Here is a 24,443-nt window from a genome sequence, read left to right on the forward strand (position 1 = left end):
GTCATCTCTGCAGCTCCTCTTCCTGGTGGAGGAGCCTGCTTGGGGCTGGAGGCTGTGGCTGGCCTTCTCTGAGCCGAACCCACACCACAGGGATCGGGCTTTCTTCTGGAAGGGCGAGATGAGGACCGGTGATCGGGACGGTGTCCTAACGACCCTGGCATGCATCAGTGGATGAATTGCATTAGTCTGCCCAGACTTGGAATTCCTGTGTTTCCTTTGCATGTCTTGTTTTCTCTTAGTACATTTCCATTTGAGCGTCCAGGGAGACTTGGCGGAGGTGGGCACAAGAGGGAGGCCTGGCAGAGCCTGGCTCCGATGGGTGCTGGTCCTCCAGCATGTTCCAGGCTGCTGGGCTGAGCCAGAAGACCAGGGCTGAAGTTTCCATGTGTACCCAGGCCCACGGCCAGGGAGCTTGCCCCAGGTGGTGTCTGCTTCCCTCCTAGCTGTGTCTATTTCCAGGCAAATGAGAAGGCGGCCGCTGGCTTCTCCCCCAGTCAGCAGCCCAGCCCAAGCTTTTGGTTCTGGAGAGTGAATTCATTTTTATATCCTAAGTGCCTAGCTCAGTGCCTGGCCTCGCTGGGTCATCAGTAAATATTTGTGAATGGATGGTGACTGGCCAGTGCAGGTGGCGTCTGCCAAGGAGCCTCACAAACAGAACAGCGTCTGCCCGGAGTTCCGCTGCCCCACGCCTCTGTGCGGCAAGTGTGGCGTGGCGGGGGCCGGCTTTTTCTTTTTCCGGTTGATGGGCTGCCGTCACCTAATTGGGCTGGGTCGCCTGGAACATACTCTCTTTGTTATTATGTCTTACGGGCGGGGGCTGTGGCCCCGGCATCTGCAACTAGCATGGCACTCATGTTGGAAGGGGAGGGAGGAACAAACGCCCAGTGAACTGGGAAGGGTGAGCTAGAATCTCGGAGCGATGGATGAATAGAACCAGAGGCGACTGTGCGCTGCTGTGACTCGGTTCCTCCTGTCCGGGTCATTGTCAGGGGTCTAGAGGATGCTGTCCCTGGGGCACGGGGCTTCTCTGAATGGGGCAGAGTTGAGCGCCTGTCGCTGGTCCCCACCCTGTATGTCTAGGATTCAGGCACTCTGTGGCTCTTTCGTTGATCTCCTGCGTGTCCTGAATGCTTTGCAGACACCGCCTTCTCCGACCATGACACTCCGCGCGCCCACGCTGCTGCTGGCCTGGTTCGGGGTCCTGAGCTGCGCGCAGGCCGAATTCTTCACTTCCATCGGTCAGTGGCAAATGGATTATTGGATACCTGGGCAGCCCTCGGCCCAAATGCTGGAGGATGTCACTGCCCGCGGCCAGTTCTCAGCCAGGGTGGGATGGCCTCCTGCACTGGTGTTGGCCAGTTCTGGGGGGCGTAGAGCCCACAGAGAACAGTTTTCCCTGCTAAACCGGGCCTCCTCCCTGGGGTGCAGGCTGTGTGCGGGCTCTCTGACCAGCTTACCCCTGGGCTGGAGAGGCCCCAACTCCTCCTGTCCTTCTGACCTTAAGATGAGTCCCTAGGGTGTCTGCGTCCTGGTGACAGGCCCAGCTGGGTAATGGAAGGAGAGCGAGGTGCGGGCCTTCTTCCTGAATCGCCCCCATGCGATCACCCAGACACCCCCCTGGCACCTCTGCCCCTGTCTTTCTGAAGTCAGGGCCAGGGCCAGGAGTGCCTGGACTCCCTTTAATGCCAGGTCCCATGATTCACAGAAAGCCAACGCGGCCTTGGCCCAGAGGCCTCAGAGCTGCGCTGTTACTCTCAGGGCTCCAGGGAAGGGTTGGACTCCTGCACCCACTTCTCACGGGCCTTTCCTTTCTCCCCTAGGACATATGACTGACCTGATTTATGCAGAGAAGGACCTGGTACAGTCCCTGAAGGAGTACATCCTTATGGAGGAAGCCAAGCTCTCCAAGATTAAGAGGTGTGCCCTGCCGGAGACCTCAGACTCACCCCAGTCGCTCTTCCCGCCCCCGCACATGTCTAGGGGACCCCGGGAGGTGGCGGGGCTGGCCTGAGGCTGCTCCGTGCCAGCCTTCCAGGGCTGGGTGCACGGGCTGGGTGCTCACGGGTTTCTTTTCCTTTCTACTTAAGCCCTTTTTGTTCTGTTGTCTGTCCCAGCGCTTATCTCAATTAGGGGCTACCAGCACCCATGGGAGTTACCACAGCAAGGGTCCTGGGCCTCCCTGGGCAGTTACCGCAGCTCAAGGCCTGCGTGGGTGGCCAAGTTAAGCTTCTTTTTCTTTGGTTCCGCAGCTGGGCCAGCAAGATGGAAGCGCTGACCAGCAAGTCGGCTGCTGATCCTGAGGGCTACTTGGCCCACCCCGTGAATGCCTACAAGCTGGTGAAGCGGCTGAACACGGACTGGCCTGCCCTTGAGGACCTCGTCCTGCAGGACGCGGCCGCAGGTGAGGGACGGGGAGGGCAGGCGGCGAGCCCAGACACGCGTCCGCCTGTGCCTGGGCTCTGTCCGAGCCGGTCTTGGGTCTGGTGGGCAAGTGCAGTGTATGAACATGGACCCCGCCGGGCCAGGCCTCGGGCCCTCTCCCTGTGTCCCGGCACTTGGCCGTCCTCGTTGGCGAATGCCTTTTTCTTTTATCCCCCTCCTTTTGTTTAAGTCATGACATTTTTTTCTAATTATGCTTTAGTAATACATATGTTTGTAGAAGAATTCGCAAACACAAACACAGCCACAAAGAAAATTGTGATTCTTAATCCAGTTGCCTAATGATAAGCACTGTTAAAATGATCATCTTCCTACATGTGAGTATACGTTAAAAAATAAAGAAGGAGCCATACCTACGGCCAGGGGTGAGAACCCATTTGCTCTGGGGGTCGGAGGAATCGCCAAGGAGTCTGGGTGTTGGGGGCAGGGCGAGCAGGAGCATAGGCTTCATCTGAATTCCTTCCTCTCCACGTCTTACACAAACAGAACGTTTCTGTTGGTAACATAAGCGCTCACTCTTTGCTGAATTTTCCGGCTTCTCTATATGCTGATTTTCTCAGGGCTGGGTATTGAAGACATTGAACCCAGGGCTTCAGACACTCTAGGCAAGGGTCTTGCCAAGTTGTGGAGGCTGCCCTCGAGCTAGGGATCCTCCTGCCTCACCCTCCCAAGCTGCCCGGATTCTATTCCATGTGCCGCCACATCCAGCTTCTGTGTGCTAGTGAATCATTCTCTGCAAGTGATTTTAATGGCTGGGTCATAATTTGTTATACTGATATACTGTAACACTGGTTAGGTCCAAATTATCAGCAGTCTTTTATACATATCTTGGTGTCTGCCTCTGATTGTTTTTCTAGGGTTACATTCCTAGAAGTTGTATTTATAGGTCAGAGTGGGTTTTTGTTTTTTTGGGTGTTTGTTTGTTTTTTGATGTTGTGGGGTTTTTTTACGCGGTACTGGGGGTGGAACCCAGGGGCATTCTACCTCTGAGCTACACCCCCAGCCCAATATTTCATTCTTTATTTTGAAACAGGGACTCACTAAGTTGCAGAGGGCCTCACTAAGTAGCTGAGGCTGTCCGCAAACCTGCCATCCTCCTGTCTCAAGTACTGAGACAGGTACCAAGTACTGAGATTACAAGCGTGCGCCACCATGCCCAGCATGAGTATGAATTTTTCACAAAGCCGCTTCTTTGGTCGTGCCTCCTGATCCTTAGCCCTTGCCGTGGACAGAAGTGGAGCAGGGGGGTCCTGAAGGGGGGCCTGGGCTCTGCCCCTGCCTCTTGTCTCTGCCTGGAAGTCTGATTACAACTTCAGACTAGCTGGCTCTCTGGCTGAGACATTTCAGCTCCTGTGGCCAGACTGGGCGGGGCTTGGCTGGGGACAGGGTGGCCTCGGGGAGGGATTGGTGAGCTCAGCCGGGCTGGACCTGTGCCCAGTGAGCACACCACCTCCAGAGCCCACGCCCAGCCTTCCCAGATCCTCCCCCAGCGGGGCCTGGAGCTCAGAACAGGCTGTCCTGCCTGCGCCTGACCCAGGGCCTCTGCCCTCGGCTTTTCTGTTTATACCCACTCTTCCCCAGCAACATCCAGAGAATCTTAAAATCACCTGCGAGGAGACTGGACTGGCCCAGAGAACCGTAGGTGGTTTTCATCTCCGGATGGGTTCTTGCCTTGAAATGAGGGGGGCACACTGGCTTTAACAGGGGACATCCTCCCGTTCCCGACATCCTAACCTCTTCAGAGCCCCGTGTGGCCAGAAAGAAGACAAGGGGGCAGCTTCTTGGTTGTTGGGCCCCAGGCTTGGCTCAAAGGCTCACTCTGAGTAGGTGGCAGTGGGTGCTGCTCCCCTTGGAAAGGACCGGGGACCAGCTCACGGGCAGAGCCAGAGGCCTGGGTCTGGTACTCCTGCTTCGTGGCCAGGGCTTAGAGTCCCAGATCCACCTCCCTGGGACACGTCAGCAGGCAGAGGCTCTCCCAGGCTCCAGACTGTGGTCTTGGTACCATAAGCAAGGTTATGGGAGCTTATGCGCTAACTCCTCGACTCCCAAAGTTAACCAGTGTGTGGGCTGCGCCTGTTCAGTTTCAAATGAGCAATACAGGCAGCAGAACAGTGAGGCATGAGAGACGAGAAGTCCCGTGGGCTGGAGCAATCTGGGAGGGCTTCCTGGCAGAAGAGTAAACAGCCCTGCACCCCGTTCAGTACTGGGGCTGGAGCCGAGGACCTCATGTATGCTAGGCAAGCTCTACCCCAGCTTGCTCAAAGCCACGAGGGAAGGGGCAGTGATCCCGCTAGCCCGACACCCGCTGGCGGCCGCCCTCTGGGCCCAGTGGAGTTCTGCCCAGGGTCAGCAGCAGCCTGTGTTCTCTGGTCTGGAAGGTTTCATCGCCAATCTGTCAGTGCAGCGGCAGTTCTTTCCCACGGACGAGGACGAGTCTGGAGCCGCCAAAGCCCTGATGAGACTTCAGGACACATACAAGCTGGACCCGGACACCATCTCCAGAGGGGAGCTTCCAGGTACTCGCCGCTGCAGAGGCCGGCTGTGGACCCTGCCCTCGGGGGTTCTCCTTTGCCGCTAATGACCGTGCTCTCTCGGACCCCCGTTTGGTGCCAGTCTCCCCTTCTCATGACAGCTGCCTCCCTCCCTCTGTCAGCCAAGGTCCTCTCTTCAAAGCTGCTGCCCAGGGGCCCCCTCAGCCTCCGCCCCAGGGCACCAGATCTGCAGCCCGGCCGGCTTGCATCCCCTTTGGGCAGGGCTGACCTCTGGGCTCCCTGGCCGTGTCCTGCGTCCCTTCACTTCCTGCCTCTCCAGGCCCCTTCCTGAGCCCCGCACAGGCTCCGTTCTTACTGACCTCTCGACTGCCCCTGGAGCCCGGGTCCTGTGCGTCTTGGCTGCTGGGCAGCTTCCTCTGCGCTCTGCGGTGACTTAGGCTGCAGCGTGGTGACTCTTGCTCCCTGCACTTCCCAGGGTCAGCGTCGGTGCCCTGCCCTGGCCCTGCCCTTTCCAGGTCACCAGTGGCCACCGGGCCCATGCAGCCAGGGACGGGCTTTGGGCACAGTGTTCTTTAGCGTCTGGGCAGCTCGTGACGTGTTGCTCGTCTCATTCTGCCAGTATTCTCTCTCCATTGAACTCCAGGGTCCTGATCCTTGGACGCTGTCTCAAACAAGCAGGGAGGCAGGTGTGGAGGCTTCCTTCCTCCTCAGACATCCCGTTACTGGCCAGTCAAGGGCTTGGGCCTTGGTTCAGTGGAGTCTGATGAGCCAGCAGGAAGGGGAGTGGGCGTCTTATTCCTGCCCCGCAGGTCTTGGGCCGCAGAAGGCAGCCCAGGTCCCTGTGAGATCTGTTCACCTGGAGCTGTGGGATTGCGGTGGGAAGAGGGAGCTCCACCCGGTGTTGACCGCTCACACTGAGTTACAGGCCGCGAGTGTCCTCCAGGGCCCAAGGGGCAGCGGGGAGTTGCTCTTGGGGACTGGATTCCTACGCATGTTCTCCCCAAATATCTTCACGGGGGACCCAGCAATCTCCACAGTTGAGGTCCTGCCCCGCGGATGACACCCACATTTGTGTTACCACCGAGGCGCATCTGCTGAGCTTGCGTCCAGCGTAGGCAGAGGCCTGAGCACGTCGCTGCTGGGTGCTCCAGGAACTCCTCTTCTGAGTCAGTACCCTCCTCCCTCACCCCTTAGCCAGGTGACCTCCTTCCATCGGCAGCTCAGCCAGGATCCCGAGGCCTGTGGACTGTCGTTCCTGATATGCCCGTCCGCTCATGACAGCCCCACGGCCCCTTCTCGGCTGGGTTATTAAAACACCCTTTGGCTTGGTTTGTACCTCCATCTTGCTAAAGACGATTCTCCCCATGGTCTTAAGCGCACAGCTGCTCACTGAATACCTCATCGCAAGCCTCGCTTTCCGGGATAAGCACAAACCCCCGCACGTGATCTCTGGGGCCTCCTCACTCTCAGCTCTCAGCTCCCCCTTGGTCAGCGTCTTCTTCATCTTGACGTGGGTGAAGGTACCCACGCTGGCCGTCTGCCCGTCCACACTCTGCCCCACTGTCCCTCTCCAGGGAACTGACATTCCATCTGGCATTCCCGCTCTGGCCTGAGAGCCATTCTTGGCATTCTTGGCCTCTGTGAGACATGTTGATAATAGCTGCTGGCCATTAGCATCGGAGTAAGCCATCTTCATATCTCACTGAATTCTTGGATGAGGCCCTTTGAAATGGATGGTATTATCTCTAGGTAGGTTTAGGTACTGTCATCTCTCTGCAGATAGGAGACGGGCACTTAGACTAGATAACTCATCCGTCGTCACAGAATTGGGCGCACAGTGAAGTCCGCAGACCCGGTTGTGTCAGCTCCAGAACTCCATCTCGCCCATCTGTTACCTGCCCCGTCGCAGTGGGCCTCTGGGCTGCAGAGTCAGAGATCTGCAGAAACGGGGAAGGAGTTCCAGGAGCCCCGAGCCCTCGGCCCACCACGCCACCTCTCCGCAGCCCCTGGCCCACACCGTGGGTTTCTGAGCCACAAGGGCCCGTGGGTGCTGGCCTCTGAAGCAGCCAGCCCCCTGCAGTGGGAGCCCCACTTTGGGTCGAGGCCCGTCTTGGACATCAGGCAGAAAGGGCCAAAACAAGGCCGTCCTAGAGAGTCAGCCGTACCCAGATGGCCGTGGACGCGGTTCTGGGGGAGGACTCCTGTGCTCTCTGGGGAGCCTCACAGCTTTCCTGCTTTCCCTGGGATCTTGGAGGAACACGCATGATCTCTCTCATCTTGAGCCCACTCAAACCCTACGCCTCTTTCTAGCTGCTGCTGCTGCTGCGGGCCTGAAGCTCTCCCAGCTCTGGTACCCATGGGTGCGGCTGCGGAGTGCTGCTCACCAAGGCCCCTGCCGCCCAGTGGCCACATGCAGTACTGCAGCCTTGGCCGCTCTCCCTGGGTGTTCCTCCTCTTTCCTTTCTGGGTAGATGCTCTCTGGGGCTCTGGCCTCCGCCACTCTCTCTACCATTTCCTCAGACTCCTCCTACAAGCTATTATCCTCAGCATGGCTTTTGCTATCACATGAATTCTATTTTTTGTGGCATTGGGGATTGAACCCAGGGTGCTCTGTTTCTGATATATATACATTTTTTTTTGCAGTACTGAGGATGGAACCCAGGGGCATTCTACCTCTGAGCTACACCCCCAGCCCTATTTTTTATTTTATTTTTGAAACAGAGTCTCACTGAGTTGCAAAGGGCCTCACTAAGTAGTAGCTGAGGCTGTCCATGAACCACGATCTTCCTGTCTCAGCATCCCAAATGCTAGGATTACAAGTGTGCGCCACCACGCCCAGCTTATACATGCATTTTTTTTTCCAGTGGTACTGGGGTTCCTGGAAACCCTTCAACCTCCAGGCTATACTCCCAGACCCATTTTTATATTTTTATTTGGAAACAGGTTCTCTTAAGCCAGCGCAGATGGCTTCAAACCTGCTCGATCCTCCTGTCTCTGCCTCCCAAGGGTGGGGATTACAAGTGTTCGCCACCACACCCAGCATTATACATGCATTTTGAAGCAGGGTCTTGCTAAGTTTCTGAGGGCTTCACTTAAGTGGCTCTCGCTGGCCTTGACCCTGCAATCCGCCTGCCTCAGTCCTCCAAGTACTGGGATTATAAACATGTACCACCATGTCTGTCATATTTCTTTCTTTCTTTCGTTTTTTTTTTTTGTTTTTTTTTTGTTTTTTTTTTTTGGTGGTACTGGGGGTGGAACCCAGAGGCTTTCTGCCTCCGGGCTATACTCCCAGACCTATTTTTTAAATATATATTTTATTTGGAAACAGGGTCTCACTGAGTTGCTGAGAACCTCACTAAGTAGCTGAGGCTGGCTTCGAACCTTTGTAATCCTCCTGTCTCAGCCTCCCAAGCACAGGGATTATAAGCGTGCACCACCATGCCCGGCAGCCTGGCATATTTCTTAGCTAATCTTTCTGGCCTCCAAACTCAAGGCCAGCTGCCCACCAGACATCTTTTGTGTGGCCTGCGGGACCTTCACACTCTCCTTAACACTGCTTCTTGGTGGGCTTCCTGGACTCCCCCATAGCAAGGCCCCTTCCCCCATGGGAGAAAGAGAGGCAGGGAGGTTGGTAGTGAAGCCCAGCCTAGCACAGCGCGCCTGTGTATCGGTGGCATTTCAGGGGTGTGGAAGACAAGGGCATGGAGCGGTTCTGCTGGGATAGTTCCCTCTTTCAACTGTCCCGGGCTTTTCTTTGATTTGGGAATCTTTTCCATAATCCGGAGGCTCCTGGGAGCCTGACTGCTTTTCCTGCTGCAGGAACCAAGTATCAGGCCGCGCTGAATGTGGACGACTGCTTTGGGATGGGCCGCTCCGCCTACAACGAAGGGGACTACTACCACACCGTGCTGTGGATGGAGCAGGCCTTGAAGCAGCTGGACGCTGGGGAGGAGGCGGCCGTGGCCAAGGCCCAGGTGCTGGATTACCTCAGCTACGCCGTCTTCCAGCTGGGCGACCTGCTCCGCGCCGTGGAGCTCACCCGCCGCCTGCTCTCCCTCGGTAAGAAGCTGTGCGGAAGGGCAGCAGTGGCAGGGGGCTGGCAGCGGCCTGGATGGCCTCTGCGGGCCACGCTACTTGACCTGGGCTGAGCCAGCTCGCCCTGTCCGCTGGCCAGTGACTACAAGCGCTTTGATTTCAGGCCCGTTCCTACCAGCGGCTGGCTCCGTACCTGCCTCTAAACTGGCAGGAGCCCTTGCCGGCTGCCGAGGGGTACACCTGGCCGGGCCCTCTGTGCTCCCCAGCACCGTGGTTCATCCACGTCCCCGTTCTGCAGGAGAGCACCTGCGCTGTCAGGGCAGCTTGAGAGGCACGCTGTACTCAGGCTCTTGCAGAACCAGGGACCCCAGCGCAGCCTCAGGTAGAAGCCCGAGGTCCAGCGGGCCGGCAGGGCCCTGTGCTCTGTGTGTCTTGCAGGGCAGGACTGGAGCGTCCCAAGCCTCTGCCCTCCAGCCCCGCCTGCCGCCTCCTCACTAGGATGCGGGAGTGCTGCCGCCTGGAGGCTCACGGGCCAGCACCTTCTCACACCACGCTCCACACGGGCCCTACGTCTGATGCCCACTGGCAGGCGCGTGGCCCGCCAGACTGGTGTGGGAACTTTGGAGAGTGTCAAGTGACACTTGATTCTTGGAGCCTGTTTCCTTATGAAGGAGCAGTGCAGAAATCCCGCCATGGCTCTCTTTGGATGCCGTGGCATCCGCAGGGCAGACCTGCGGCCCTTCCCTCTGCTGCGGCCCTTCCCTCTGCTGGGCTGCAGCCTGCACACGGCTGCACACTGGCAAATGGCTGGCACGGGAGGCGGCAGGTCTGGGCCGCTTGGGACCTGTCAGGCTGGCTAAGCCCCCGACTCAGCGATGCTCCTGTCTCCTTTCTGGCCAAGATGGGGAGAGGGCCGTGGGCTCTTCAGCTCTGCCCAACACGCCGCGCCGGGAGAGGCCGCTTACGGGATGATTGGTCTAAGTGGCTAACAGATGTTTGTGGTTTCCTTTTCTTCCTTCTTCTTTGCTTTTTCTAGATCCAAGCCATGAGCGAGCTGGAGGGAATCTGCGGTACTTCGAGCGGCTATTGGAGGAAGAAAGAGAAAACCCGTCATCAAATCAGACAGCCGCCGCGCTAGCAACCCAGGAAGGCCTCTACGAGAGGCCTGCGGACTACCTGCCCGAGAGGGACGTGTACGAGAGCCTGTGTCGCGGGGAGGGCGTCAAGCTGGTGAGATGTGGGTGGGACCTGGGCGCTGGCTCTGGGCAGGGGGTTGGGGGGACTCCTGTTTGTGGTTGCTTTTCTCAGTATCTCCCCAGGCCTTGGTAGCATCTGCTGAGGCCGAGGGGTGAGCGTTCAGAGGTGTGGGACAGGAGAATGTGTCCCCCGATGTCCCAGGTAGAATTTCTTTTCTCCAAGTTCCTAGGGCGTTCCCTTCCTCACGCCACTTTGCCTGGCCTTAGCTTGACTCGTGATGGTGAGGAAAACCTGGGTGTGCATGAGGCTCAGGTCACAAGGGAGCCGCGTGGTAGGCGGAGAGAGAGTCCCTGTGGCCAGACACCGACCTGCTGGAGCGTGGCATCGGTACCTCTGGCCTTGGGAGCCCTGGGTTTGCAGTGCTCCCTCCTAGAGGCTCAGGCGTGAGGCAGGCTCTTGCCTCCCCAGGTCGGTCCACTCAGCTCCCCGGCCCTTCCCCTGGTATGCCTTCTCCCCTCTCCCTGAAGCCCTACTGGGGTCTCTGTGAGTGGTGTCAGGAATTACCCTCTGTCAGGGACTTGGGGACACAAGGTGACCTTGAGAGAGGCGCTCACAGGGCGTCACGGTGCCGGGCAGGCTGGGGACTGTAGTTTTCTTCCGTGGCAGGCGTGAGGGAGCAGCTGCTGCCGTGGGGTGTGAGGCAGACTGACAGGCGGAGGGTCTGTGCTCAGGGTCTGTTGCCCTGTGTTCCCCAGACACCCCAGAGGCAGAAGAGGCTTTTCTGCAGGTATCACCATGGCAACAGCGTGCCGCAGCTGCGCATCGCGCCCTTCAAAGAGGAGGACGAGTGGGACAGTCCTCGCATCGTCAGGTACTATGACGTCATGTCTGATGAGGAAATCGAGAGGATCAAAGAGATCGCGAAACCCAAAGTAGGTGGCTCTGCTCTCCTCGGGGCACGGGGGCGGCTCCTCGGGGCACGGGGGCGGCTCCTCGGGGCACAGGGGTGGCTTCTGGGGCACTGGGGCGGCTTCTCGGGGCACTGGGGCGGCTTCTGGGGCACTGGGGCGGCTTCTCGGGGCACTGAGGTGGCTCCTTGGGGCACTGGGGTGGCTCCTGGGGCACTGGGGCGGCTCCTCTCCTCTCTGGTGGTTTGTCTGCTTGTCTGTCGGTCTTTCTCAATATCTAGCGTGAGTCCACTGCAGGGCCCCCGCAGTGCTGCAGACCCAGCCTGATCCTGTGGGTTCATGTTCTAGTGGGAGAAGAAAATGAGGGGACCAATGTGGCCGGCCAAGTGCCATGGCAGAAGGCCACGCTGGCGGCAGGGCAGGTCCACCCCGAGGAAGGAGTATCGTTCCACCCGGCTGGGGACTGATGCATGGCTGCGTTTTTAAGGAAGCGCACCACAGGGTCGTGGGAGGCTGGTCCTGTGGCTTCCGATTAGGACCGCAAGTGAAGCTATCTACCCTGAGAATGCCCACCCATGCGGATGGGTTACCCCGCCGGGGCACGCTGGGGCGCGCTGGGCCTCCGTTTCTTCATCTTTATAGTTTTCCTTCGTAGAAGTCTTACACATTTTCATTAAGTTTTTCCTAAGAGGTTTGCTGCTGTTGCAATTTTTCTACTTGATCATATTTTAACTGGTTAGAGTCTTGTATTGGTTTCCTATTACATGCTAAACTATTGATAAAAAATATACCTGAGTCCGGTGTGGTGGTGCCTGCCTGTGATGCCAGGTCTTGGGAGGCTGAGGCAGGAGGGTCACAGGTTCAAGACCAGCCGCTGCGACTTAGCAGCCTGTTTCAAAGTAAAAAACAAAAAGGACTGGAGGTGTATCTCGGAGGCAGAATGCCCCTGGGCTCACGCCCCAGGACCACAAATGAATGAATGATGAAAGTGCATCTCACAGAAACAGCTGGTCTTTACTGAGTTCGTGTGTGCGACAGGACTCATCCCAAGTGCTCACATGGTGCCCGTGAAGTGGACTGTGCCGCGTCTCCCTCTCACCCTGAGGAGGCCGACCTGCGGCTCCCGGTAGTGCTGGACTCAGTCCTCCCTGGAGGTTTTAGCTGATTCTCTTGGGCTGTCTGGATGGTATTATCTTCTGCAAATGAGGAAGTGCTGTTTACTTCTTCGTAATGTTTGTAGTGTCTTTGTTTTGTTACTGACCGAGCAGCCCAGGATTTTGAGAGCGTCTTTGTTTTGGAGTTTCTCGGAAAGCCCTTGGGTCTTTTGCTGCTGGGCCTGTGGGTGGAGGTCATGTTCTAAAAGCATCCTTCTATTTCTTGTTCATAAAAGATCGGCTCCCGTTTGCCACCCTCCAGGGAGAATGTTTGCTGCCATTTCCCACCTCCCTCCCATCCCTAGTGACTGGGAGGATTTAGCTGGATTCTCCAAGGCTTCCCTCCTAGCAGAACTCTGGTGGCCCAGGGGCTGGCCAGGAGGTGTGGCGCTCACAGGGAGACCTGGGATTGGTTCTTTCCTGGCCCCTGGGCCTCATCGGGGAACAGGCGGGGCTTGAGGTCCCAGGACACCCAGGGGTTAGGTCGCCGCTGTCACTGATGTGGCTAAGGGGGTCTAGCCAGTGTGTGTGGAAAATGGCAACCAGGACCCCTCGCTGTACCCCTGGGCCAGCCCCGTAGTCCTCTAGGGGAAAAAAAGACTTTTTTGGTTTCCAGGCAAGGGGGGAGCATGTCCCATCAGACTCGCCTGAGAGACTCCTCACCTGACCCTCAGTCCCAGACACTGAGAACATTTCTGTTCTGTGCACACACATGTGTGGCCGGAGCGGGGAAGGGAGCACTGGGAAAACTTGGCTTTGAACAGGAGCCCTGTGAAGAGCCAAAAGCTCGACCTCTCCTTTCCGGAGGCGACGGGAACAGATGCTCTCTGGCTTTGAAGTGGAGCCATGAGCTTAACTTGGCCTGCGGGGCATGCTTGGCGCCTGCGGATCCCCGGCCTGCTTTCAAAATACCCGTCTGTCCCCCGGGGCCAGAGCACAGCTGCCCAGGGCCTTTTCCGTGGGCGCCAGACCAGCGCGGAGGTGCAGGTGTTTGCATGGGTGCTAGTCGTGGCAGCAGTTGTTGTCAGCGGGGTTCCAGAAGGACACACAGACAGGAGTGCAGACGCCGTTGGTCCTCAGCATGCCGGCCGCCCTGTTGGAACATGTTCCAGCAGAACAGTGTCCAGTGGGACTGAACTCCTGGCGTCCTCCCTCCTCGTCCCTTCTTCACCCCTGACCTCTGCAGTGGCCCCTCACTGGCGGCTCCTTCCTGGCTGGGCTCTCCTCAGTGAGAGCTCCGTCGGGCGGGCACAGTGGCCTTCCTTACACAGGGCGCCCCTGCAGAGTCTGTCCTGTGAGATCGGCAGCCCCAGGCACCTGCTGTCTCTTCAGCCTCTTCAGTTACTACTCTAGAACCTCTGATCTACCCCCGTTCACACCCGGGCCTCTGTGTGGTCCATTCCTGGGCCCCACCGGGCTGGCTGGCTTACCCTCCAGGCTTCAGCCAGAGGACACCGCGATTGCCCGGCTGGTCTGCTCTCCCCACTGGGTCCCTGTCTCAGGCACTCAGCACAGTGCCAGGCAAGAGCAGGACCTATCAAATATCAACTCGGGGGGAAGCGCCGTGGTTGTGTCTAGGACTACAGCCCGCCCACCTGAGGCATTAGGACAGTCCGGCTCTGGGCAGGAGGCCCCTCCTGGGAGTGTCGTTATGCCTCCGTATGGAGACTGCAGGGCTATGCGTGTCGGCGCACGCGTGCGTGGGGGCAGGAGGCTCCCAGGTCCTGGTTCCCTTACTTCAACTTGGGGAATCCTTTCCTGCTTTTGTTGCCTGGAAGAGGCTCCCTAGGAGCGAGGGCTGGGCTGGCTCTTCCCTTTGGCAGCGCGGGAGCCTGGTGTGAGGCAGTGCCGCGGGAGAGCGGTGAGACGGGTGTCTTGGCAAAGGAGGCCACTGAGCTTCCAAAGCGTGGTGGAGCTTGACCGAGTCAGGAAAGGTGCACGGTTGAGGCTGGGGTCTGGCGCGGTTGAGGCTGGGGGCTGGCGCGGTGACTGTGGTGAGAGCGGCTAAGCCGAGTCTGTGCTCAGGCAGGAGCCGTGCACGCGTCTGGCGAGGAGGGGGCTCTCCAGGCAGATGCATAGACAGACAAAGCCGGATCTACAGACACAACCTTATGGGGACCAAGACCAAGCAGGGAGTGGCCGGTCTGGTGGTAGAGAGGGCACGTGGAGGCCGCGGACTCCTGCTCTGGCCCGGGATCCCGGGGCCTTGGCTGGAGCCACGGTCTGCAAAGCCGTTTCTCCCACTGATACCGGGCCAGATCTGGCCCCAGTGCCTTCTGGGGAAACACACAAGGCCAGAAAGGCTGAGTCTGCCCTGTCTTCCTGACTTCCAGCTTGCAAGAGCCACTGTTCGTGACCCCAAGACGGGCGTCCTCACCGTTGCCAGCTACAGGGTTTCCAAAAGGTAAGCAAAGATGGCGGTGGCGGGGTGGCTTTCCAGCCCCTCCCAAGGCGGCACGTGGCTTGTCCTGCCGCCGGCGCCGCCCTCCTCTTCCAGCACTGCCCTGTACCGCGCTTGGCGCTGGCCTTCGCCCCATCTAAGCCTGCCCTCCTGATTTTTCTCACCTCTGCCCTTCTTTCGGCCAGCTCCTGGCTGGAGGAGGACGATGATCCCGTGGTGGCCCAGGTGAATCGCCGGATGCAGCACATCACGGGGCTGACAGTGAAGACTGCGGAGTTACTGCAGGTACGGCTGCTCCCGGGCCGCGGGGCTGGGCGGCGCCGCCCGTCCTCAGCTGTGTCTAGGACGGCTTCCCGCAAGCGCTAGAACTGCTCATGGCGTGACTAAGGGGCAAGCACATGCTGGGGACCCAGGATTAGTCCTGCCCGCTGCCTCTGGCAGTCAGTGCTTGACAAATACCAGTCGAGCGTGGACTGTGTGTGCAAGTCCATGCCAGGACCAGGGGTCCCCGGTGGGCATGGCAGGCTCGCTTGCTTTCTTGGCAGCAGACGCTGAAATACTTCATTGTTCCAGGGTCACCTCTCAGAGCTAGGATGATCTTTAGAGGTAATGATTCTGCATCCTAGTGAAATGCGTTTAGAAATACATTAAAGCATATTGCATGTGTTAACAGGAGCAGGACGTCTACACTGATCTCTTGTTCATGTACCTCTGTGGAGGCCCTGGTCTCTGCCTTTGTTTTGAGGTGACAGGGGCACCGTGCTGAGAGGTTGGGTGGAGCTCCTTCACAGCGTGTCTGAGCGCTGAGTTCAAACCAGCACTGGCTCCGCCCCCTCCGGAACATCAGAGCTTCTGGGTCCACAGAATCCATGGCCTGAGACGCCACCAGAGATGCTGCACTAGCATTTTCCCAGAGCCGCCCAGATCTCCGTTTGGCCGGTTTCTGTCTATTTAAAGATGGCATCTTGCAGCTGAGTGCGGTGGCACATGCTTTTTTTTTTTTAATTTTTTTATTGGTGCACTGTATTCTTACATCATAGTGAGATACAAACTTTTGTACACATACATGCACACATAGCCCAGTTAGCCCCCACCCGATCCCCACCCCATTCCCTCCCCATCCCTCCTTCCCATGCTTGGCTTAGTGGTTAACATGTAGTATTATAGCAATTTATCCAAAATTAAAAATGATAATCTCACATAACAGTTTCATTTGTCTGATATTAAGCTTTTGATAACTTAAAGATAACATTTCAATATTTCTTTTTGCTTTCTTTCTTACCAGAGAATAATTTTTTCTTTTTTTTTAAGGTGAAACTATCATATATTTATATATTTATTTTTCAGAAAAAAATCTATCCTAATATGGAATATGGACTCTAGATACCCAAAATGATCTCGAAAAAGAACAAAGCTAGAAGATGTATATTTTCTGATTTCAAACCATATAAAGCTACAATAATTGAAACAGTGTAGTACTGTTCTAAAGGCAGATATATAAACCATTGGAGTTAAATAAAAGCCTAGAGCTAAATTCTTCCATATATTGTCAAGTTATTTTTGACAAGGTTTCCACAAACATTTGGTGGAGGAAATAATAATCTTTTAACTAAATATTGTTGAAAAATAATAATTACATGAAAAAGAATAAAATTGGACCCTTACCTAATCTCATATACAAATATTAACTCAAAATAGATAAAAGACCTAAATATAAATCTTAATACTATAAACTTTTAGAAGAAAATCTGGGTCATAAAACCTCATAACATTGAAATTGGCAGTGATTTCTTGGATATGATTTCAATGGCACAGGCAACAGAAGAGTATACAAACTCCCTAAAAAATAAAAAAATATTGTATATCCAAAGACAATGTAAACAGAGTTAAAAGTTACTGATAGAATGGGATAAAATATTTCCAAATGCTATATCTGAAGGTATATTAATATTCCAACTAGAAATCCTAAAAATTAGCAACAATAAAAGCAAACAATACAATTTAGAGATAGGTAAAAGACTAACATAAATAATGAATCTCCACAGATAACCAATCTTAGTTGTCTGTTGGATGGAAAGTCATGTTTCTCTAGTTCTGATGTGTGTTACCTATTTCTTCTTTGTAGTTAATCTATTTGAGTATTTTCTCTAGCGCTGGTTTTGAAGACATAAATTCCTTCAGTTTCTGTTTGTCGTGGAAGCTTCTTATTTCCCCATCTAATTTGATAGAAAGTTTTGCTGGGTAGGAAATGTTTGGCTGGAAGTTGTTTTCTTTCAGAGTTTGGAATATGTTACTCCAAGCCCTTCTGGCTCTCATGACTTGGTTTGGGAAGTCTGGAGTGATTCTAATTGGTTTGCCTCTGAATGTCACTTGGCCCTTTGCTTTTGTTGCCTTTAAGATTCTCTGCTTGGCTTCCACATTGGTCATTTTGACAATTATGTGGCGTGGGGATTCTCTTCTCCGATCCTGTCTAAAGGGAGTTCTATAAGTTTCCTGGACCCGTGTATCAACCTCTTGCTCTATGTTTGGAAAATTTTCTGCTATTACTTCCTTGAAGAGATTGTTGATCTTTTTGGTTTCACCTCCTTTTCCCTCCTCTATTCCAATTATTGTTAGATTAGCTCTCTTAAAATGTGCCCATATTTCTTCAATGTCAGATTCCTGCTGTCAGATATTTTTTTCTAGATTAGAAACTATGCGTTCATTTTTGGATTGCTCATCTTCTAAGAGCGAGATTCTAGTCTCTATGTGGTCTAATCGGTTGTTTGTACTTTGAATTGAGGCCTTTACTTTATTAATTGCATCCTTTATCTCTTTTTGGCTCTCTCTGAATTCTTTTCAAAACACCTCTATTATTTCTACAGTTATTGTCCTGATTTGATCTTCTAGAAATCTCTGAATTTCTGTTTTATCGGGTTCTGATGTTGTGGGGTTGTGGGCATTCATTGCTCCATTGTTATTCCTCTTTCCCATGATTTCGGAAGTTTGTGCCTTCTCAGGGTTCTTCCCTTGGGTCACTACGACTTCACTTAAGGTGCTCTGGATCTCAAGTCTGTGGTATCTCAGTCCCCACTACTCCTTTACTGGGTTGTATCGCAGAGTCTCAGACCCAGGGAGTCAATAGAGGCTACTTTAGACCATGGGGTGTGCCAGGTTGCGTGTTCTCCTATGGTGTGATATCTCTGCCACCACCACTCCCCCACTGGGTCAAGTCCCTGGGAGTCAGTACTGGGATTTCTCCTCTGGGGCCCGCAATTTGACTCACTCTTGTTGAGTGCGCAGATGGAACTGTAGTGGACTCGGTGAATTCGCTGCTGCTGCCGTTGGTGGCAATATGGTGTCACTGTCACACCTTCGGCCGTGAGGCTGGCGTATTTCTTCTCTGGTTTTGAGCTCCGCTCTGAGTCCCTCGGCTCGCTGTCTGCCGCTTCTCTCTGGAGCCTGGTGGGCTGTTGAGTGCGTTGGTCTGTAGCCGTAGCCGTCTGGTGAAATCGCTGCTGCCGCCGGCAGTAAGGCGCTGCTGCTGCGTCCTCAGGCGTGAGGCCGGCGTATCTCCTCTGTGGCTCTGAGCTCCATTCTGAGTCCCCCTCCTCTCTGGAGCCTGGTGATTTTTTTGTTTCTCTGGTGATGGTGTTTTCTGGCTATGAAAGGCGCTGATTTTGTGGTAATGGAGATTGGATGTTAGCGGGGCTCTTAAGCCCCACTTTTCTCAGTCGCCATCTTCCTGGAAGTCGGTGGCACATGCTTTTAATCTCAGTGCTTGGGAGGATGAGACAGGAGGATTGCCAGTTCAAGGCCGGCCTCAGCAACTTAATGAGACCCTCAGCAACTTAGACTCCATTTCAAAATAAAATAGGGCTGGGAGTATGTATGTTTCAGAGGTTAAAACACTCCTGGGTTCAGTTCCTAGTACAAAAAATAGAGCATCCGTTACAGTTAGGATAGGCATCTGAGTCTGACCAGTGGTACTCTCATTAGAATATTGACTGGAGCCGGGCGCGGTGGGCACGCTTGTCTGTGGGAGGCTGAGACCGGAGGATCGCGGTTCGCGGACAGCCTCAGCTACTTAGTGAGGCCCTCTGCAACTCAGGGAGACCCGGTTTCAAAATAAAGAATTAAAAAAAAAATAGGGCAGGGGGTGTGGCTCAGAGGTCGAATGCCCCTGGGTTCCATCCCCAGACCCGCAAAAAAAAGAAAAAAGAATATTGACTGAAGATCATTTGGATTTTCTGAATTTCTGCCTGATGCTTCCCACAAACTTTTCTTTTCCATCTTGGTAGCTATGTTAGTAATCATAAAATGTGTATGAAGCCCACCAGAGTCTCAAGAATACACCGACTAACTTGCAGTCTTGTGAAGTCAGGGTGGTGCACGTCTATAATCCCAGTACTTAAGAGGCTAAGACACAAGGATCCAGGTCCAAGGCCAGCCTCAGCAACTTAGTGAGATCTTGTTTCAAAATAAAACATAAAAAGGGCCAGGGGTGTAGCTTGGAGGTAGAACATCCTTGGGTTCAATCCCGAGTCCTCCCACACACACAGTAAAAATAAATCTTGTGAACATTTTTCAGTCCAGCTCACCTTAGTGTTCTTTGTTTTAAATAAGTTCTGCAGACAAGCAGTGCATGGAGACCCTGGCACACCCACGCCTCCTCTAGGTGTGAGGAAGCACGCTGCAGAGCCGCACACGCCTATAATCCCAGTACTTGGGAGTCTGAGGCAGGAGGATCAGAAATTTGAGGCCAGCCTCAGCTACTTAAAGAGACGCTGTTTCAAAAGAAAAAATTAAAAATAGACCTGGGGATATAGCTCAGAAGTAGAACACCCCGGACTTTACTCTTTAGTACCAAAAACAAGACACAAGAAAATCAATAAAAAACCCCAAACCAGAGACTCTGTCTTGAGTTTGCTGTTGGCTGGCGTCTGGCTCACCTCCCTAGTGTTTCCCCAAACACCAGGCCCAGGCCAGGGCCTGCCAAGAAGGCTCCCTCCTCTGCAGGCCGAGCTTCTCCGCGCGGCGTCCGCGGCACCCTCTTGTTCTTTGCGGGGAGTGCCCCGTGTCCTGGCCGTGCCTGTGCTGGGAGGACGCGCTGTCCCCGCCTCACAGAGGCCTGCGTCGTCTCAGGCCCGGGGCGATGGACTGCTGCGAAGGTTCGTGCTTCTCACGAAGGGCAATGCGATTATGTCTCACCAGGTTGCAAATTACGGAATGGGAGGACAGTACGAGCCGCACTTCGACTTCTCCAGGGTAAGACCGGGGCTCAGGGTCCGCTCCCGCTGGCTGGGAAGGCTGGCTCCGGGAAGCCTTCCGCCCGCCGCAGCATCCCACCGCCGCCCTCACCCCACTTCCCACGGGAAGCTCCACGCTGGCGAGGCTGGAGCCGCAGGCCTGCGGAGCCTGGCCGCCCCGTGGGTGTGAGGAGTGTTCCTCCTGCCCTCACACTGTCGCCCTTTGCAAAGGACCCAGCTGGGCAAGGTGGCACACAACTATAATCCCAGTACTTGGGAGGCTGAGATAGGGGGATCGCAAGTTTGAGGCCCGTGCTTGGTAACTTAGCAAGACCCTGTTTCAGAATAAAAAATAAAAAGGGCTGGGTATAGCTCAGAGGTAGAACCCTTCTGGGTTCAATCCTTGGTAACACATACACAAAAAAGTAAATAAGCAAATGTCCTAACTAGCGGTGTGTGAAAAATGACTCCTCGCCCTGGCCACAGTTCACTTCATAGGAAGGAACACACTCATCACCTTTTATTACACTTTTATTACCTCTTTTATGGAGCACAAAACACTTCTGTCCCTGTCGTCTTGGCCCCAGTCCCTCGGGTGGTGGGTAAGCTGGTTGCAAATTTGGGTGAAAGTTATTGTCTGTTGCAGCGACCCTTTGACAGCGGCCTCAAAACGGAGGGAAATAGGTTAGCGACGTTTCTTAACTACGTAAGTATCGGGTCCAGGCCCACTTGTCCACTCTCACTTAATTTATAGAGCAACGAGCAAGATGTTTTCAAGCATTTAGGAACCGGGAACCGTGTGGCCACGTTCTTAAACTACGTGAGTGTGACGCGCCCAGCGTGCGGGCCCTGGCCGCGGGGCCAGAGGACGCTCCTCCACCCCGCCCCATCAGGGTGAGGCCTTTGTTCTCTGCGTGGCCCTCCACTCCCTGCCAGGACGTATTCCTGCCCCCCCCTACTTTTTATTATGGTGAAATACCCCTCACGTGGAATGCAGGCGGTCAGCGTTAGTCCAGCGGTATTCAATACATCCACGGTGCCGTGTACGCACACTCGCTCTCCCCAGCTCGTGAGGCTGACCCTGCCCCTGGTAAGCAGGAGTCCCGGAGGCCCCTGCTCCAGTCCTTGCCACCCACCACCGGCCTTTTTTCTCTGTGATTTTCATTTTTCGGGTCGCACAACCTCATACGATGGAATCCTAGAGCAGCTGATTGTGGCTGGCTGGCTCTCCTTAGCTGGTCCCTGGCTGCACCATGCAGTAGCGCCTTCTGCCTCTGTGGTGGGCCCGGGCTACCCTGGACTCTCGGGGTGAGTGCCCTGCCGGATCCCTCCTGGGCAGCAGTGAGGAAGTGGGCTGACGTCCTCTTGGATGAGAGCTGGGCTCCATGGTTGGCTTCCTTGCTCCACCCACAGGCCGCTGGATTTGCCTTTCACTGAGGAATAGCTTCCCCTCCCCTCACTGCGAGAGCCTAGCCTCGGGGCACAGCACCTGCTTAAGGGACAAGTCGTTTTCCCTTTAATGGTGTGGCTAATGCAGGCCCAGAACTGCGAGGGGCAGGCTGGTGAGCAGGCACACCTGGTATCTTTCGTGGCACTTGAGGTCTAACATGGGAATCTTAACTTTAAATGTGGGAGAGGTGGGTACTTGGTTACCAAGGAAACAAGCCCTGGCAGCCAGGCTTGAGGTTCAGAGAAGGCCTCTCTTGAGAGGTAATATGCGGACTGACTTCGAGGCCAAGTGGACATTAGCTGGTGGAACACGGCTCTGGTAGAGAAGAGAGGAGGTAGGCCGGGAAGAGGGGCCTGAGATGCTGGGATGACCGCTACGTGTCTAGAGAGAGGCTAGTGAGCTGGGCCTCGGGTCCCGGGTTTGAGCCCCAGGGCCGTGGAAGGCTGGCGAGAGTTTGCATCTTACCCATTTGCCACGTATCTGCTGTGTGTTCCTCGGTCAGTCTGGTATGTATCCTGTGGAAACATGTTCTAGTGCAAGTTTTTATTACAGTGTAGGTAAAAAACTTGCAGTCAAGCCAGGCGTGGTGGTACACACTCGTAATCCCAGCACTTGGGAGGCTGAGACAGGAGGATCACAGGTTTGAAGCCTCAGCAGCTTAGTGAGCCTCTCAGCAACTTAGACCCTGTTTCCAAATAAAATAGAAAAAATAGAGCTGGGGGTGTAGAATGCCCCTGGGTCCCATCCCTAGTACCAAAAATCAATCAATCAAACAAACAAACAAAACCATAAAACAACTTGCAGCCAGCCAGCCAGAGGAGAAAGGGCAGGCTTCAGCAGGACGAAGCCCCTGGGGGAAGGCAGCCTGCTGCTGTAGATGGTGGGAGGAAGCAGCTTCTAGACACGCTGTCCCGCCTGCCCAGGCAGAGGCGCTGTTCTGGGAAGGTGAGGCTTTCACTAGAGAGCAAGCTAGAGCCAGGGAGTGAGCCGTGGAGAGGGGAGCGCCCGGTACTGGAAGCTGTGGGAACAGGGGCTTAGGCTGGGCCAGGAGAGGTGTGGACTCAAGGAGTGGGGTCAGGACAGACATTTTCTGAGTAGAGACTCAGCTGCTCCCACCCGAGGATGGTCGAGACGTGGGTCCCCCACAGGCCTCGCGCTTGACCACCCGTGCCCGAGGCACTGCGGAGCCTGTGGATTCAGTAGGCGCAGAACCAGCCGTGGGCCGCAGGGCTGGCCGTGAGCATGCCTCCCAGCTGGACCACTCGCGGGCTGTGTGCACGCCTCCACAGGGCCTCTGTGGCTCCGGAGGGGACAACTCTGTGCTTGTATCCCCAGATGAGTGATGTGGAAGCCGGCGGTGCCACTGTCTTCCCTGACCTGGGGGCTGCGATTTGGCCTAAGAAGGTAAGTTCGATTTTCGTGGGTCTGAGGGTGAAGCAGGGTTCAGACCCTGTCGTGTTCCCCAGTCTCTGCGCTGGCTTACTCGGCTGCCGCTGTGCTGGGCCTTAGCCTTCTCCCTGCACTCTGGACTCAGGGCCTGCTTCTGCCTGGGGAGAAGGCACAGGCAGGGGAAATCCCTTCAGGGGCAGGTGGGTTTCTAAGCTTCCGCCCCTCCTTGAAGAGAGGTGCTTTCTGGGAAGTTCTCTGTGCCCTGTCCCCCTCTACACAAAAGTGAGGTGTTTCTGCTGGGCAGGGTTCCGTGGTGTTTGATGTCAGGTCCCTGAGCCAATCTAAAGGGTGTGTCCTGACGAGCCATCTCTTTCCCAGGGCACAGCTGTATTCTGGTACAATCTTTTACGGAGCGGGGAAGGCGACTATCGAACGAGACACGCGGCCTGTCCCGTGCTTGTGGGCTGCAAGTGGGGTGAGTGGTTGTGCCATGGTGTCCGCAGCTGGGCTGTGACGATGCCCAGAGACAGCTGCTGTCAAGTTTGCACACAGCCTCGCCTGTCTCCCTGAGGCTGCTTCTGCTGACCGGCAGGACCAGTCTACTCTGCTGGTCAAGTACCAGACGGCTGGCTGGGAACACTCCGAGGTGCCCACGGAGGCGAGGAAGCCCTTCGCTGCACAAGCACGCAGTCCAGGGCGGCTCTGCCGAGGAGGGCTCTGGCAACAGAGCGAGCTGCAAGCTAGGAAGGGGCAGGTGGCCAGGCAGGGAAGACCCACACGGAAGGAGGCCGGGTTACAGCCACATCACCGGTGTGGGCTGGCTGACTTGTCACTTGAGGAAAGGGAGCTCGGGCCCCAAGAGACGAGGCTGGAGGCTGGGCCCAGGACTGCAGGGCTGAAGCAGAGCCTTATTCTGGAAGCAGCTGTGGCGAGCCTCAGGAAGCTTGAGCCGGGATGTGAGAGGAGGGGACCAGACCAGTTTATAACCCTTGGGGTTTGGGGGATAAATAGTGATAGGTTCACGGAAAATTAAGCAAATGGAAATGAGGTAGTTGCTAATTTGAAGGGGAAAAGCTTGTACAAGAAAGGAAATGTAAAGCCGAGCGTGGTGGCCCATACTTGTAATCCTAGCATTTGGGGGGTTGAGACCGGAAGATCGAAGGTTAGAGGCCAGCCTCAGCAACTTAATGAGGCTCTGTTTCCAATGTTTAAAATAAATAAATAAAAAGTAAAGGGAGTGTAGCTCAGAGGTAGAAAGCATCTCCAGTGCCAGAAAACAAAAGATCTCTTTGCTGGCTCACATGTAACATGTACCTGGGATGTTATGCACGTGCTGCCTCCAGCGTTTGGGCCTTGAGCGCTCCTCCTGTCTCCGCCCTCTGACCCCTCCCCTCGGGGTGGGGACCGCCTGGTCCGTCCATCTTCATCCCAGGATAACTTCTGCCCAGCTTCATAGTGCACCTGAAGACCTCTCCCTAAGGTGCGCAGATAGGCTTGGTTCTGTCCCTCTCGCAAGCTGTGTGCTCTGTGGCTTGTTGGCCGCGAGCCTGCCTCGCAGCTCAGGAGCACCCGGAGGCCTGGCACTGCCGAGCCTGCTGCAGGGCTCCCCTCGGAGGAGCCGTTAACTCTGCCGACTGAACCGCCGATGGGGTTGTAACACGCTTGCTTTCCCTTCGCAGTCTCCAATAAGTGGTTCCACGAACGAGGACAGGAGTTCTTGAGGCCTTGTGGGCCAACGGAGGTCGACTGA

The 24,443-nt window shown here is 55.4% G+C and overlaps 1 protein-coding gene across 1 annotated transcript; it reads left to right on the plus strand.

Moving 5' to 3' along the window:
• Nucleotides 1-1,156: 1,156 nt before the first annotated feature.
• Nucleotides 1,157-24,443, plus strand: P4HA2 (prolyl 4-hydroxylase subunit alpha 2; the record flags this gene model as incomplete). The annotated part of the gene is made up of 14 exons (XM_080698298.1): nt 1,157-1,238; nt 1,821-1,917; nt 2,250-2,401; nt 4,818-4,955; nt 8,751-8,990; nt 10,003-10,196; nt 10,919-11,095; nt 14,559-14,629; nt 14,812-14,911; nt 19,820-19,873; nt 20,609-20,674; nt 22,640-22,708; nt 23,072-23,168; nt 24,373-24,443. The coding sequence occupies 14 exons, from the start codon at nt 1,157-1,159 to the stop codon at nt 24,441-24,443; spliced, it is 1,608 nt and encodes a 535-aa protein (XP_080554424.1).

Source organism: Muscardinus avellanarius, assembly GCF_963383645.1.
Source record: "Muscardinus avellanarius genome assembly, chromosome: 7".
Classification (NCBI taxonomy): Eukaryota; Metazoa; Chordata; class Mammalia; order Rodentia; family Gliridae; genus Muscardinus; species Muscardinus avellanarius.